This window comes from Sarcophilus harrisii, chromosome 4, assembly GCF_902635505.1.
Source record: "Sarcophilus harrisii chromosome 4, mSarHar1.11, whole genome shotgun sequence".
In the NCBI taxonomy this organism is placed as follows: domain Eukaryota; kingdom Metazoa; phylum Chordata; class Mammalia; order Dasyuromorphia; family Dasyuridae; genus Sarcophilus; species Sarcophilus harrisii.
In genome coordinates, this window is record NC_045429.1 from 289506797 (window position 1) to 289522796 (window position 16000).

The window sequence follows — 16000 nt, forward strand, 5'->3', positions numbered from 1 at the left end:
TCCACCGCCCCCCTCCCTTTTTTTTAATGCTGTCTCCGCCCCCTGTCCCGCCCTCGGGTAGGGTTGTTAGGCTGAGGTGGGGGAGCAGGACGCGAGTTTGCGGCTGCCGCTACGGCTGCCGATGCTGCTTCTGCTGCTTGGGTTTGCTTTCCAGTCAATCTTGCTGCTGAGGCCTGGAGCGCCGCCATCGGGGGACTGGGGACTCCCTGTGAACCCACCCCTATTTCCTTGGGGGGAGGGATAGAGAGCGTCGAGGTGAATCGCGCGGGGAACCCTCTGCTGACGGGGGGACAGTGAGGGAGGAGGATGAGAGCCTGAGCCATCCATCACTGCCGGCAGCAGGATCAACAGGACAGGTTTGGGGGTCTCAGGAAAGAGAGTGGGGTTCAAGTAATTGCTTAGGGCACGTGAAAGGGGATCCTGGGGAGTGCAGTACCGCGAGGGAGGAAGTACAAAAGACAAGTTAATCTGGGGAGTACCAAGGAGAAAGTGGGGTGCAACACTTCGGAGTAGCTAGCTGGAGGTCAAATAGCTCCATATTTTGGAAGACTGCATCAAGACTCCCCAATAATATTTTGTGAGATATCCAGAGTGAAGTTAAAGACCCACTATTTTGGGGTGACAGGATGTAAGAAGGGACCTTCCATACTCACTGCATCTTGATAACCCCTAAGGTGCTGGAGCTGGAAGGGCACGTTTTAAAGCGCTAGGGAAGTAGAGGTAAGGATAAGTTTAGAGGATACAGAAACCAGGGTCTTTCGGGGTTTGAGGTGGTAGAGAGTGTTAACTTAATGAAAAGGGGATGATTTGGAAAGAAGCTCAAGACCCTAGCAAATGGAACCTCCCAGAAGTTCTGAGCTATAGGTTTTGAGAGTGATGAGAAGAGGTAGAAGACACATTCCAATCTGGGGAGGAAAGGGTGGCAAAGAGGACCCCCAATTCCCTTTAACCTCATAGCTGCTTGCTGCACCAAGTGTTGCTGCGATAGATGATTTGGGGATGTTGTAGTCCTCACCCTTTCTAGATTTCTTTATCTGATAAGGTGGAGTTGTGAGATTCATTTCTGTTATTTCCCATAGTGAATTAAGGTCTACAAAGTCTGGGCAGCAGAGATTATATGGAGAGGTGCAGAAAAACAAGAACCTTGGAGTTACATCGATTTAAGGCCAGGACTGTGAAGGAAAGGAGAGAAAAGCTGGGGCTATGAGGAAGGGGGGGAACCAAGGGAATTGACTCCAAGGGCTGGACAATCACAAAGCTTGAACCAAGAAGAGTTTAAGGATTCCCTTCAAGTTTAGGGATTACAGGGGGAAAGGGCAATTGAAAGGGTCTCTTTTGAGGTACTTAGGAGGGTTTGTTGGGGTACTACTACTTGACGGCAAAAAATCCAGGAACGCAGAAGGGAGTATCTGGGATAAATTTGGAGGTACATACACTGTTTTCAATTGTGGGGGGAGAACATTCTGGGAGCCAGCTTGAGTATTGTGTCCTATTGAAGAACCTTCATATAGTTTGGGTTGTATCTCTCCTTTGTGAGAGTGGCAGAGTTAAGGGACATCATAGGGAGATTCGACTGTCCCTTAAAGGGAGGGAAGGTGGTTGGAGATGGCGGCGCTGGCCAGCAGTCTGATCCGGCAGAAAAGAGAGGTACGAGACCCCGGGACAAGCCGACCGGTGTCAGCCCAACGGCGAGTGTGTCCGAGGGGTACTAAGTCCTTGTGTCAGAAACAGATATTGATTCTGCTCTCCAAGGTCCGTCTGTGTGGGGGGCGACGGGCGCGGCCGGACAGGGCACCGGGTGAGTGATAACAGTTGGGGTTTGGGGCTCCTGAGTAGGTTGAGGTGAAAGCTAAAATAAAGGAGAAATCTCGGGGAAGAAAAACTAAATATCTGGGAGAGCAGCTGAGCGAGGGGAACCAGGGAAGCCTGGACGAAAATATTTTAGAGGGCTGAATTGATGCTTGGATAAGATAGACGAAAACTCCCTAATGAGAAATGGGCAATGGGGAGACTACAATTTCAAACTCTCCCTTTCTGCTGCTCCTCAATTCCTTTCTCTGCACCCACATAATCCTGAGACTTTCTAAAGCTAAGGGAAATGTGAGGGTTTTAACAGAGTTTAAACCCCGATCCTCTCAGGAACTCAAGCATCCAGTTTCCCCACTCCCTCTCAGCATTGCCTGGCCGTGTATGTGCATTTCTTCCTGCCCTTTTACTGCTCTGCTTCAAGCCCCTAACTGAGAGTACCGAGGACCCAGAACGCTTGGGTCACACAACCTGGTTTCTTCGATTCTGCGACGCTCTTTTCTCTTTCCCCCTGTTTAGCTGGTCAACCCTTTCACCTTCCTCTATTATTTTGTTACCCCAATTTCTAGCTTGGATCTTTCTCGTGCTGGTTCTGAGACAACCTTCCTAACTCTCCCTAGGGTGTCCTTGCAGATCAGCCCTTCCCCCATTCCTGCCTCCTTGCTTCCTCCCCCGCTCCCCACTCTGCTCTCCCTGTCCGATCTCAGAATCCTACTGTGTCCTCTCCTTTTCCCCTCCTTCACACCCAGGGGACGGAACAAGGAATGTCCTTTGGAATCTCCTCCCCAGTTCTTTTCACACCCCAAACTCCTGCTTCCCTCAAGAACACAAAGCCCTGGCACAGCTGGACTGGCTGCCCCTCCCCACGAGAACCCAGGTTTCAGAACAGATTGTGAGGGATTAAAGGAATAGGCGAGGTGGGGGGACTCGGACAGGAAAGACTGATTGGGACTGTACCACTCGCAGCAGAGCAGGGGGTGTACATGAAATGCCCCTTGAGGACTTATATTATGAGAAAAAGCGGTGAAGAAGAGACCACCATGTCTCAAAAAGAGGAGCTTTCCCTGTCTTCCCTTCCCTATTTTTTCCAAATTAATTACAGAGTGAGAGTCAGCCACCTCCACCCCAAGTTCTCGTTTAATTATTCCTCTTCCCACCCACTCTGCCTTTTTCTGTGGTACAGTCCAGAGCCCACCCTTTGGAAATGTCCCTTTTGCCCTTCTATTCCACACCCCTCTAGCCCTTACACACATACACACGCTTACACTCGATCCTTCAGTTACACTCATCCTTTGTGTGCACTACTATAATCTTTCCTCCCCAGTTTGGAAGTCCGGGGTCCTTAATGCTAATAAGTCCTGGAGAAGGAGAAGGACTGGAATCCCCTGATTTCTGGTTCCCCAGAAAGACAGGCTTGTGGCAGTCTGATTAGTGGCACAGATGACCAGGCAGACGGCAGAGGCCCAAGCCTGGCTGGGCAGCATCAGGTGCTGAGTCAGCGAGCCTAATTCCAGCAGAGCCAACTCCTTCCCCCCATAGCTTATGTAGCCCCCTTCCCCCAACGTACAATCTGTGGTTACCCACTACAAAAACTCGTGGTTCTGGTTCCCTTTGTCACTGTCTTTTCCTCTTATCATAAATCCTTCCCCTCCCCCTCCAACTCAGCTATTGAGTAGGAACTAAACTACTCATAAATTTCAATAAATTAAACTAAGAGCCAACGATGGGGGCAGGAACAGGGTGCAGAATTCCCCAGGAGACTGAAAGGCCAAAGCTAAAGGGTTATATTCAGTGGGTCTGTGAAAGAGCAGTTGACCTTAGTTCTCCCTAATTACTTTCCCCACTTTCCTCATTCCCCCCCCCCATTTCTAGGATCAAATTTGGAAAGAAAAATCTTTATCAAAATTAATATCAAGTTCTTCCAATCTCTTTCTCCTTAGAACCTCAGCTCAAAGGCATCATCACAAAGCTTTTCTGCCGTCAAGGTTTCTATCTCCAGGCTAATCCAGATGGGAGCATCAATGGGACACAAGAGGATACCAGCTCTTTCAGTGAGGGGGAGAAGGGAATTTTGGGGATGGGAAAAGTTAGAAAGGAGGAAAGAAGTGCTTAGGGCTTCTCTTCTCTCACTGTACTCTAAGGCACTGGCAACTGGGCCCCTGAAGTCTACCCAGTAACTTTCCAATCCTGTTTCTGTTATTGACATCCATGAGTGAGGATGGGCCAGAGTAGCTGTCTCTGGAATAGAACTGATGGTAGGGTGAAATAATGAGAGGCTCAGGGTTTTATGGTTTGGTTGGTTAAGTTTTTTTGAGGAGGTGGGCCCAAGACATCCTAAGGATTGAAGGGTCAGGAGTTAGATGCATTGGCTCTCTAACTCTCATTCTACCCTTCAGCTCAGTTTAATCTGATCCCTGTGGGTCTCCGAGTCGTCACTATCCAGAGCACCAAGCTGGGACACTATGTAGCCATGAATGCTGAGGGGCTACTCTACAGTTCGGTGAGACTCTCCTCACTTTCTTCTATCCTGGTGAAAGACCTAGCTGGGACTCTTTTCTCAGTCACTTTCCCTGGTAATCTCACAATTGACCCTCTTCTCAATTCTTCAGATCCTTTAGACACACTCTACTGCAGAATCATCAGTCTCAAAATAATTTCCCTTTCTGAATTCCCTAATTTTTTCCTAAGATTTTCCTTGCCATATCCTACCAAAGCCACTTTTGAGCTCTCTTCTCAATAACCTTACAATACCTTCATCATATCCATTGACTACACAAGAGGTTCTTGAGAGAGATAATTTCCAGATTCCTCTAGTCTTTGCCAAAGACATCCTCACAACCACATGCCTAGGACTCTATGTGGCTTTTCTTCTCTGAGTATCTCTCTGTATGCCCAGATTTAGTTATGACTAGGAGAGCCAGATAGGGCATGTAGAAAGAAAGATCTGAGTTCTTCCATAACTCTGCCAGTAATGCATTCTTTGACCAAATAATTTCACTCTCTGAGACTCATCAACAAAAAGAGAGGTTGGACTAAAATATCATAGAATCCTAGAATTCAAGCCAGAGGGGACTTTAGCATCCATATGTCCAAGGATTTCTTTACTTCCTATTGTTCCCCTCCAGTTTACAGCCAGGAATCCACTAAAGTACAAGTTGTCAAACTTTTTGCTTCTATTTTACAATCTTAAAAGTTTCTGTTAATAAGCCAAAGAGTTTTTGTTTGTGTGGGCTACATCAATAAATATTTAACATACAAAAAATAAAAATATAAGTTTTAAAAGATATTTATTAATTCATTTAAAATAGCAAAACTAAACCTAGGACATGTTCACCATGTTAGGACATGGATAAGTGGATAAAGCACCAGGCCTGATATCTGATTTTACAGAATTCATCTTTCTGAATTAAAATTAGGCCTCAGATACTTACTAGCTCTGTGACCTTGGGCAAATCACTTCATCCTGTTTGCCTAAATTTTCTCATCTGTAAAATAAGCTGGAGAAGGAAATGGCAAGCCACTCCAATATCTTTGCCAAGAAAACTTTAAATGGGGTCATGAAGAGTCTGACATGATGAATATCAAAAATATGTTAATCAATATAACATATTTTTTGAAAAATAACTACATTATCCAAAACATAAAAAACTTAGTGAGAGAAATAGCATTATTTTACATATTTTTGCAAATCTCTTTAATGTCTAGCTTAATAGAAAAAAACTAGATTCTCTTATATACTCTTGTATTCAATTTGCTATGATACGTTTTTTGGTTAAACTATAGTGGGGGTGGGCAGCTAAGGATAGAGCACCAGTCCTGGAATCAGAATGACCCGAGTTCATATTTGGCCTCAGATACTTGGGCAAGTCACAAAATCCCACTAAACAACATAGCCTCACCAAAAAGAATAAAAATAAACTATATGAAGATAATATATCCTCACATGGATATGAAATTGAAAAATCAAAGAGTATTTTAATAGTCAAATAATTTTTTAATATTAGTATAAAAATAGTTTGGAATTTGAGGACCCCTCCTCACTGGAGGACTCCCAAGGATCTTCAGACCACACTTAGAGAACTACTATAGTGGAGAAAAAGGAAGGGATTAGTTAGAGTGAGAGGGATAGGCGTCAGATTGGATAATTAGATATAGGAATACACAGAAATCCACCCTCAAATCTATAGCATCTGGGCTCAAAGAGCTCATCTTTATTTCATCCCCTCAGCACTTAGAGGATTTGATTCCATATGTAGATTTTATGTATCATTTCTCAAAGAGGGAAGGGGAGGCTCAATCCTGAGAAACATCAGCTTCTTGCCCAATAATATCAATTTCTCTTTCTTCCTCTCTGCCTTTGTTTTTTTCTTTCTGTGACCTTATCCTCAAGCCACACTTTACAGCAGAGTGTCGCTTTAAGGAGTGCGTGTTTGAGAACTATTATGTCCTCTACGCCTCTGCCCTCTACCGCCAGAGTCGTTCAGGCCGAGCCTGGTATTTGGGTTTGGACAAGGAAGGCCATGTCATGAAGGGAAATAGAGTCAAGAAGACCAAAGCGGCTGCCCATTTTGTGCCTAAGCTCCTCGAAGGTATGAACATCTCAGGGATGAGAGAGTCTGTCATGTCAAATACATTTCCACTACCATAGAAAAGATCCTGTCTATTTTCATATCCTATGAGGTTATATAGCAAATATTTCAAACTAGATCGTAACAAAAGGAAGTCTTGTCATGATAGGGAGGCATACCCTTTATTACTATGTATGGCAAGGCTTTTGCTTTTGTTTGTATGTGGTTTTTGTTTTTTTTTTTCAATGAAAACACTTTATTTTGTGACAGAAAAGTTGTATAGAGATAATAGAAAAACAGACAGACTCTGTTGGGGCAGGGGTGAGGAGGGCTGATCTATAGATACTGAATGCTTTAAAAATGGGCTATACAAGATAAGGGAGGGGGGAAGGAATTGAACTAGATTATCTCAGAATTCTAAGACCTACTCTGTCCAGGGCCCACTTGGAGGGAGGAGGAAAATTAGTAGAAATATAGGTCAATAGTAGCAACACAGAAAGAAATCAACCAAGTATCAAAACAGTGACATCTTCATAGAACCAGAAAATTATAGATTTTAAAATTAGAAGGGTCCTTAAAGATCATCTATCTATTATTTTGATCAAAAGAGGCTATAGTAATATCTTCCTTTATATTTCTCCACTGCTTATTTCTGTGTTTCTTGGTCCCTGACTATTTCTTTTTCTTTGTTCCATCCTCCTCACAGTGGCCATGTACCGGGAGCCTTCCCTGCACAATGTACCTGAGACGTCTCCTGCAAATGACAAGCCTCCTCCAGCCTCTTTGCCTCCTGAAACATAACGGTGATGTCTGGGACCACCCCTCAAGTCTTCCATCAAGACAGCCATCCAGATCCCAGACTGAGCTAGTCATTCTGGTCTCTCAACCTGTTACATTCCTTCCTTGCCACTCCCCTGCCACAAGCCATAAATCCCTAATTTAAAATGTTTCTAACTTTCCTTAGGCAATGTAGGGAGGACTACAAGAGTGTGGCCATTATAGGTAATCCAGACATTATCAGAAAGATTATGTATTGTCTGTGACTTTTGGGCTCTTGCTGCAAAACTGAAATCCTAGTAAGATTTGCTTTTTTGACAATTTTCTGTATCAAAGAACCCTTATAGAGGATCTGAAACATTGCAATATCATTAAGGGGCCAAATTATTATGGTTTTTTTTTTTCATTTTCTACTCAAGCTCTCAGAAAACTTCCAGAGAGATGAAGCTGTGAGTACTAAATAAGGATAGACAAAACCTGGTTTCTAGAGTCCTTTGCCATTTTACATAACCACAGAGCCACAGTCAACTAGAGCACAGTTCTTTTACTCTGGATTACCTCCCCTCCCCCTGTCTTCTGACTTTGTTCTGGATATATTCCGAAATCTGGATCCCACCCAGAGTCAATTTGCCATCAAAATCTTCTGTATTACAGTATCAGCTATTCTGAGTCATTGAAGATTAATGTTGTTGATCAAGATTGATTCTTGATCTAGATATGGAAGAACCCCGCAACAAGAACACAGCACAGACATTGTCTTGGTCTTCACTGAACTCCATTGTAAACTACCACTGTCCTAACATCTGGCCTGCAGGGACCCAGTTCTAGAATCTGTTCTACCGACTTATGGTTCTAGCTTATAGCTGAAATCATCCCTTTTCCTTAGATGGAGCTAGAGTCTGAATAGCCACATGCTTACACTAGGAGACATTTTAGACAATGGATCACACTTCTTCCATAAATGCTACTTGTGGTCCAGAGAGATTACATTATATATGGACCAAAACCCATTTCCTTTATTGTCTGTGGAAAGTTTTCTAAAATTCTTATTCTTCCATATAGGGAAAAAACCCAAATCCATCCTCTTTTTAAATGCACTTTCTAAAGCTTAGGATTCAATCTCTCCCTAAACATAGCTAGTTGCAGGGCAGTAGGACTGGGGAGTCTAAGGTTAAAGAGATGGCCAAATTCCTATTTAATGAACTTTCAGGGTGAAGGCCCAGAGACCCAGATATGGTGGATGAGAGGGAGGAAAACATTTGGGGGTGGAGACTATGGGAACAAATTCTGAATTATATGGAAAAATGAATACTTAGCTACCTCACTAGGGACTTCTTAGGGGTCCTCCATAAATATAATGAAATTGTCACCGACTGTGATGGAAAGAGGATAATGAGCCAACTGGTACAAGCTGTGCATAAGAGAACAAATAAGGAACCATCTAAATCAGCAATAACATTCTTATCTTGGTCAAGTAATGTTAGGGAACATTGGTTCGAGGTCTCACTTCCCCCAAATTTTAAATCAGAATAGAATAACCCTGGGTTTCTAAGAATTTTGCTAGGGAATCAAAATCTCTGGAAGGTCTTAACCAACCTAGAAAGGCTTCAAATATGCCCCAGACACAGCCTGTTGTCCAAATTGTCAAGTTGTATTCAAGATGATGAACTTTGCAGGTAAGGCCAGTTTCAAAAGCTATTTGCTAAATTGCAAGAAGGTTTGTAATCTATATTAGAGGAGTGCTCAAACTGATGAGATCACAAATCCTTGAAATAATGGGAAAAATATTGAAATATTGAATGTGGTTGTAAATCACACTTCAACTAGGTTGAACCAAAGAAAGGGATGGTTGGCAGATGGAATAAATAAGAGCAAAATGAGACTAGAACAAATCAGTTGAGGAGTAAAAGGGAATAAGGGAGTTATACTCCAACTCCCTAGAAACATCAGGAAGAAATCAAGGCAATGATGGCAACAAACAGGAACCACTAAGAGAAAGAATATTGAACTGGTGTCAGAATGAGGGATTATCTCTCAGAATCTATTTCAACCTCCCCAGATTGTTAACATGATCGATGAAACCTCAATCCCATCCTATGCCCTACTATCACAGACACCAACTGCCCATGAATCCTCTTGCTCCAAAAACAAGGGTCTTTCTCTTGCTCATTTCCTCTATTAAAGGCAATTTGTACAATCTCTATGTCTGTTCTGAAATTGGGAAAAGTGGGAGTTTCAGATGGGAGAGGGTAGTTGAGCAGGAGACAAAATTACTTTTAGTGTTAAGAGCAGGGGACAAAAGACAGGACAGAAAAGGGGAGAGAAGACACGGGTTTTGAGCTAAGGTCGCAGCAGCTGCAGGCATTTGAACAGGTGCACATTCCTAAAGTCCTAGTCATTTCCTCTGCCACCGGATCCCAGCTCACTTGGGTTGTGGAGCCAGTTTAGGGAGAGCAGAGACAGTGGAAAGCATGACTCCAGGAGTGTGGTTGCTGGGAACCCTAGGGTTCCTTTTCCTCGTGGACGGTAAATATGAGAACTTCGGGTGCTGGGTTCCTTAGGTTACTCAGAGGGGAGACCGGCAGGGAGGTGTGATGACTGGGAGGACTTCGTGATCCTGTTCTCAGGGGCAAGCGGCACTTCGGGCGAGGGTCAGCTCCTGGAAAAGCTTTTCTCGGGTTACGATAGCTCTGTGAGGCCCGCCCGGGACCCTGGAGACCGCGTGCCCGTCAGCATCGGCCTAACCCTGGCGCAGATCATCAGCTTGGTGAGCCAGAGGTATCGGGCTAGGGCTGGAGGTGGGGTAAAAGCAGCAGAAGGCACTCAGCCCAAAGAGGGAAAGAACTCACGGGTTCCCGGGGGAGGGGAAACCAGGAGGAGGAGCTTAAGGATCATTTCTAAAGGGGTGGAAGCCTGAAGCTGGCGTGACAGGGACAAGGGGCGAGGCTATCCATGAAATGGGCGGTGCTATCGAGGCGGTTGGGGAATGGAAAAGTTGAGTGGTCAAGTGGAAAATAAACAAGGGGATTCTAAGAAGCTCTGAAGTTCGCCTTTATTGGTTCTCTCCTTTAGTCCATTCAACTAACTCCTTCCCTTACAGAACGAGAAAGACGAGGAGTTAATCACCAAAGTCTATGTGGACCTGGTACGGAGTAGACCCAAGAGGAAGGAAGGTTTCGGGAACTGACATAGTAGGGGGAGGAAGGCCTGTCCAATAGCTTAATCGCCTCCTTATTAGCTTAGAGGTGGGACTCTTAACCTGTGGTCCCCAAGATCCGTAGGGGGGTCCGTAGAGATAGCTCAGGTTATTCATAAGATAAAAAAAAATCATCTTCATTTTAACTGACCTTCAAATGAAATTGAAAATTACTAATGTAGGCAACAAATATGAATCTGTGAAGGGGTCCATAGGCTTTACCATGCTGCCAATGGAGTGCATGAGACAAAACAAGATTAAGAACTTCTGCACTAGAATGACCCAAGCATCCGACAGCTCCCCTTCTCTCCCCACCCCCACCAGGTCATTCATTCAACAGATATTTATTAAGCATCTAATGGGCAATAGCCTTATTTATAGTCAGGAAATCTGAATCCAAATTCTGGCTCTGACACTAGTTGTGTCACTACCTATTCAGCAACACTTCACTTCATCATCTCTGGGCCTATTTTCTTTAAAAAGCGGTTAATAATTGTGCTTTATAGCTAGCAGGTTTGTTGTGAGGAATGGGCTTCATGAACCTTAAAGCTCCATATAAATGCAAGTTGTTAAAAATTACAGTGTCAGGAGTAATATACCTGAAGTTAGAGGAGACACAAAATATAGGTCCCCATCTCCAAAAACCTTACAGTCTGACATAAATTGGTTTCCCAACAAATGCTAAGCCATCATGCTCCACATCTCTAGGTATGGACTGATTACAGACTAAGCTGGAATCCTGAAGAACATGAGGGAATAGAGTCATTGAGGATTGCGTCGGATTCCGTGTGGCTTCCAGATATAGTGCTCATGAACAAGTAGAAGAAGGGGGTGGGGTGGTGGTGGGGGAGCACATGATCACTGGGAGGTGAGGGGATGGGAACCCAAGGGACAAGGCGGGTGGGAGGGTCCCAGGGTAAAGACTGTAAAAACATACCTGCTTAATCTGACCTCATCCCTCAGCAATGATGGAAACTTCGATGTCTCTCTAAACATTCATGTGTTGGTGACTTCAGATGGCTCCGTGCACTGGCTGCCCCCTGCCATTTACCACAGCAGCTGTAGTATCCAGGTTCTTGACTTCCGACCCCTTCTTCATTGGGTTAAAGAATGATTCAGTAATAAATCTCCAGTCTCTTCCAAATGACCTTCCCCATCAAATTCTAGCCTCCCCCTACTAACTTCAAGCCTTTCCCAAGGGCTATCTCCAATGATTCACAGTCCTTTAGTAATCAAGCTCCCAGTCCTTCCCAATGATAGTCCCAGTGATCTTCCCTAGCACTTTACTTCTCTTCTTCCAAGTGACCCTTCCTGATGGCCCCTAGTCTCAGTGACCCAACCACCTCTCTTAGTAACTTGTACTTTTCATCCTGACCAGTAGCAGGGGAATATCTCTTTAATGCTTCTTCCCTCACGCTTCAGGTCACCTACTTCCCCTTCGACTGGCAGAATTGCACTATGGTCTTCAGTTCTTATAGTTATGACAGCTCTCAGCTCAAACTAAGCCCGGGGCTTGGTCTGGATGGACAGCAGAGGAGCGAGATCTACATTCATGAGGGAAATTTCATCGGTTTGTGCTTGGCACAGATAATTAGGGAGGGATACAGTGGTACATGCCTTGGGCACATATACCACATATGCATGTGCATGGTCCATATGAAGGTACAGATATGATTTTCCTACTTAAATGAAACAGCTAGAACACACATGTTGGTGGGAGAAGTCTAGGACACATGTTATGAAGTTATACAATATAACCAATTGTTGCCGATAAATCTTTATCTTCTCCCTTCTCCAGAGAATGGCCAGTGGGAAATAATCCATAAATCTTCAAGACTGAATGGTCCCTCAGGAGAGGGGCAAAGAGGGAAGGAAGGAGAGCACCAGGATGTCACCTTCTATCTCATCATCCGACGAAAGCCACTCTTTTACCTGGTCAATGTCATAATTCCCTGTGTACTCATCACTCTCCTTGCCATTTTTGTCTTCTACCTACCCCCAGATGCTGGTAAGAGGAATCTAGGAGTTGGGAGGAAGAGAAGAGGTAGAAAGAGTATTTGTGGTCATCTTGTCAGATGTCACACTCCAGATTCTCCCCTTTTCCCAAATCAACCTTTCTCTTTCAAGTCTGTTCAAGGATCCTCTTTCTATAATCCAAACAATTAAATCCAGCTCACAAATACTGTTTTCCCTTCCACTGGGTCAGCTTCTCCCACTTTGGATGTCCCAATGCCTCTCCCCCATACTACCACTATTGGGCCTTATTATAGGACTCCACAATTCTCATGTTCCCTGTGAGACCAATGTTGCTTTCTTCCTCCTAGCTCTTTCAAAATCACCTTTATTAGCATCCTTAGTCCAAGAAAGAGAAGGGAGAGCTAAAACTTCGAGTTCTTTTATATGCAAGATTTTTCTTTCCTTCTGGAAAATTCTATCATTTCCTTGGGATGGAGTGGCCTAACCCAGTTAATTGATTCCCTCTCCCACTCACAAAATAGGGGAGAAGATGACCCTCTCTATCTTTGCCTTGCTGACCTTGACGGTTTTCCTGCTGCTGCTGGCCAGTAAGGTTCCTGAGACATCGCTGGCTGTTCCTATCATTGTCAAGTACCTCATGTTCACAATGATTCTGGTCACCTTCTCAGTCATACTCAGTGTCATTGTCCTCAACTTGCATCACCGGTCCCCTCACACCCACCAAATGCCCTTCTGGGTTCATCAGGTAAAAGGGACTCTTCCTCAGAGACAAAAGGTTCCATCCTTAGGATTTAGCCATCTTCCTCCTCAATTTGTGTGAAGCCATGCAAGACAGTATAAGGGTAGGAGGGCATCAGTTTTAAGATATAAGTCCAGCATCCAATTAATTTAAACAAGTAATCATTTTTACGCCTTCTGTTAGGTAACAGAGGAGTTAAGATTTTTTAAATGACACAATCCCTGCTCCCAACGAGTTTATAATCAATTTTATAATCAATCAGCAATCCATTTATTAAGCAACTCTGTCAAGCAGAGAGTGTCTGTGTCTAGGTATTGGGAATACAAAACCAAAAACTAAACAATTCCTGTTTTTAAGTAGCTTACATTCTATAGAATGTTAGAAAATAAGTGGATGGATGGGAGAGTTAAATCATGTGGCATAAGGAATTTAAGGGAAAACAGCTGGATGTAGTGGAAAAAACATCGATCTGGGTTCAGATTCCACTTCTTGTCATGAACTATTCATGTGACTATTATATAAACTCCAATTCCTCATCTGCAAAGTGAGGGGTTGGATTAAATAATCTTTGAGGGCTCTTCAGCTTTAAATATAGGATATGATGATAAGAGATTTGGAAATGGGCCTTAGAAGAGTAAATTTTTAAAGGCAAGAGGTGAGAAGATGGAGTTCTTTCAGGAATGGGTTTCAGAAGTAGAATAAGATTGGCTGGCTAGACTATGGAGTGGCTTGTCACTATGGTCAAGATCCTATTGTTCCTCTCTCTCCACCCCATGAATCTTTGTCTTCAAAGTACAGAAAACAGCTTGGAATAGGCTGCCCTGGGGTTGGTTCTCATCCTCTATCCCTTTTTAGATCTTCATCCACAAACTCCCCCGGTATTTGGGTCTGAAGAGGCCCAAGGTAGAGCGAACATTGAAGCCAGAACCTCCTGTTCTGGAACTCAGGGATGCTCAAGGCAGTGGCTGGGGTCGAGCCACAGATGAATATTTCATCCGGAAGCCTCCAGGGGATTTCTCTAAAAGTAACAGGTGAGCCCTGTCCTGCCTCAGACTTTGCAAAAGATGCTTAAAGTAGTGCATTAGAATCTGTCCAGAGATATATTTTAACATCTACTGGTCATCCTGACATTTAGGGGAGGGGGCGGGGGGGTAAGAGGTGAAAAATTGGAACAAGAGGTTTGGCAATTGTTAATGTTGTAAAGTTACCTATGTATATATCCTGTAAATAAAAGGCTATTAAATAAAAAAATAAAAAAATAAAAAAAAAAAAAGAATCTGTCCAGAGAACCAATGCCACTGCCGCATGGCATCGTAGGTGGTGTGGTTTTTCGTGTAGGAAGGGCTGGCAAAAAGCTTTCTATTTCTTTTTAACCTCTTCGGACTTTTTGGGATCCTCCGCAAGAAAGTGGAAGGTCATTACATGGATTGCTGAAATAGATCTCTAAAGAAGCGGGGAAAAGAGGCAGGGTCAGGGAAACTTCAGAAGGAGCTGGGTTTTGGGCAGCTGTCCAAATTAACTATATACATACTCCCACGTCCCCAGGTTTCAACCTGAGCTCTCGCCTCCCGACCTTCGGCGTTTTATCAACGGGGCTCCAAGTGAGAGTCCAAAGCTGCCCCCGGAACTGCGGGACGTTGTGACCTCCATAAACTACATCGCTCGCCAGTTACAAGACCAAGAAGACTACGAAGACGTACGTCAGGGAGGAAAAGGGGGGTGGGGGGAAGAGGGGATGCTGTGTTTCGTTGGTTTTAGCTCCTTACAATTTGATGCAGGGGAATTGGAACCAGAAAGTCCTGGGCGCAAATTCTGCGCTTATTTACTAGCAGTGTGACCCAAGTCCTTTAACTTCTCTGTTCCTCTGAGTTTCCATCCGTAAAAAAAAAAAAAAAAAAAAAAAGCTTTGGCGTCAAGTCCCTGGGAGCTCTCAATCCCCGGATTTCCTTTTCCGGGCCCCTCTCTCCCAGCTAGGTCACACTGCCGGCTTATGATTCGTCCTCCGCTCGTCCCGAGGTCCCGCCCCCCCGGGGGGCTGGATTGTAATTGTAGGGGAGGGGCGAGGAGGTTCCTTGCGGGTTGCATGACCCGAGTTGATAATCTAGGTCTGTGGATGACTTTTGTTTCCTCCCTCCCCTCACCTGCTCCCTTCCCCCAGCTGAGGGAGGATTGGCAATATGTGGCTATGGTGGTGGACCGACTCTTCTTGTGGACTTTCATTATTTTCACCAGCGTGGGGACACTCATTATTTTCCTGGATGCTTCCTACCACCTACCCCCTTCCGACCCTTTTCCCTAACGTTTCCTCTGAGCCCTCGAGAGTAGCTGGTGTGGAATCTTCCGCAGAAACCCAGTACCTGGATTGTCTTCCTTCACCGTTTCCTTTGTCGTGATCCAAAACTCCAATTTAAAACCCCTTACTGGGAAGTGTCCCAGCTTTTTTTTTTCCCCTTTTAAATCTTGTATGCTCTGATTGCAATATATAACTTTTATCAGATTGCCATTTAGACTTGTCTTAGAGTGGAGGACTGGAAGGAAGGGGAAAAAATTTGGAACTCAAAATCTTATAAAAATGAATGTTGAAAACTATCTTTACATATAATTGGGAAAAATAAAATATTGACCAAAAGAAAAAAAAAAAAATCTCATGCTCCCAGCCCAATTCCAGACTCTCTGCATACAGTATGTTCTTAATGTTTGTTATATATTGTAAAACAAATGAATCTTTAAAAAAAAAAAAAAAAAAAAGCTTTCCAAGGTAGGCTCCTTTGGGAATGATTTAAGCAAGTACCTACTTATCAGATGCCTTTTTGAGTAGCACACAAAATAATTTTATTACATCCAGCTATGCCTGAAAATTTGCCATCATAGGCTTAGTCTTTTTGTTCTTGAAAGCTTTTCCTAGGTTAGAATTCTCTATTTACTATGTGTTGGAAT

General features: G+C 44.0%; 2 protein-coding genes across 3 annotated transcripts; both read left to right on the top strand.

Moving 5' to 3' along the window:
- The first annotated feature begins 49 nt into the window (after positions 1-49).
- On the top strand, positions 50-9350 carry FGF11 (fibroblast growth factor 11). Of its 2 annotated transcripts, none has more exons than XM_023502763.2 (5): positions 50-1798; positions 3747-3857; positions 4203-4306; positions 6281-6395; positions 7081-9350. In XM_023502763.2, exons 1-5 carry the CDS (start codon positions 1606-1608, stop codon positions 7173-7175), a joined length of 618 nt encoding a protein of 205 aa, XP_023358531.1. In that variant the 5' UTR covers positions 50-1605; the 3' UTR covers positions 7176-9350. The 2 variants fall into 2 exon arrangements, with proteins under 2 accessions (XP_023358531.1, XP_003768838.1); XM_003768790.4 differs by having other exon boundaries at positions 51-1798; positions 6197-6395.
- Positions 9351-9407: 57 nt separating this feature from the next.
- Positions 9408-15382, top strand: CHRNB1 (cholinergic receptor nicotinic beta 1 subunit). Its single transcript, XM_031965434.1, has 11 exons — positions 9408-9677; positions 9779-9918; positions 10252-10296; positions 11056-11165; positions 11311-11419; positions 11770-11917; positions 12146-12355; positions 12846-13069; positions 13919-14094; positions 14609-14759; positions 15222-15382. Exons 1-11 carry the CDS (start codon positions 9623-9625, stop codon positions 15360-15362), a joined length of 1509 nt encoding a protein of 502 aa, XP_031821294.1. The 5' UTR covers positions 9408-9622; the 3' UTR covers positions 15363-15382.
- The last annotated feature ends 618 nt before the right edge of the window (positions 15383-16000 follow it).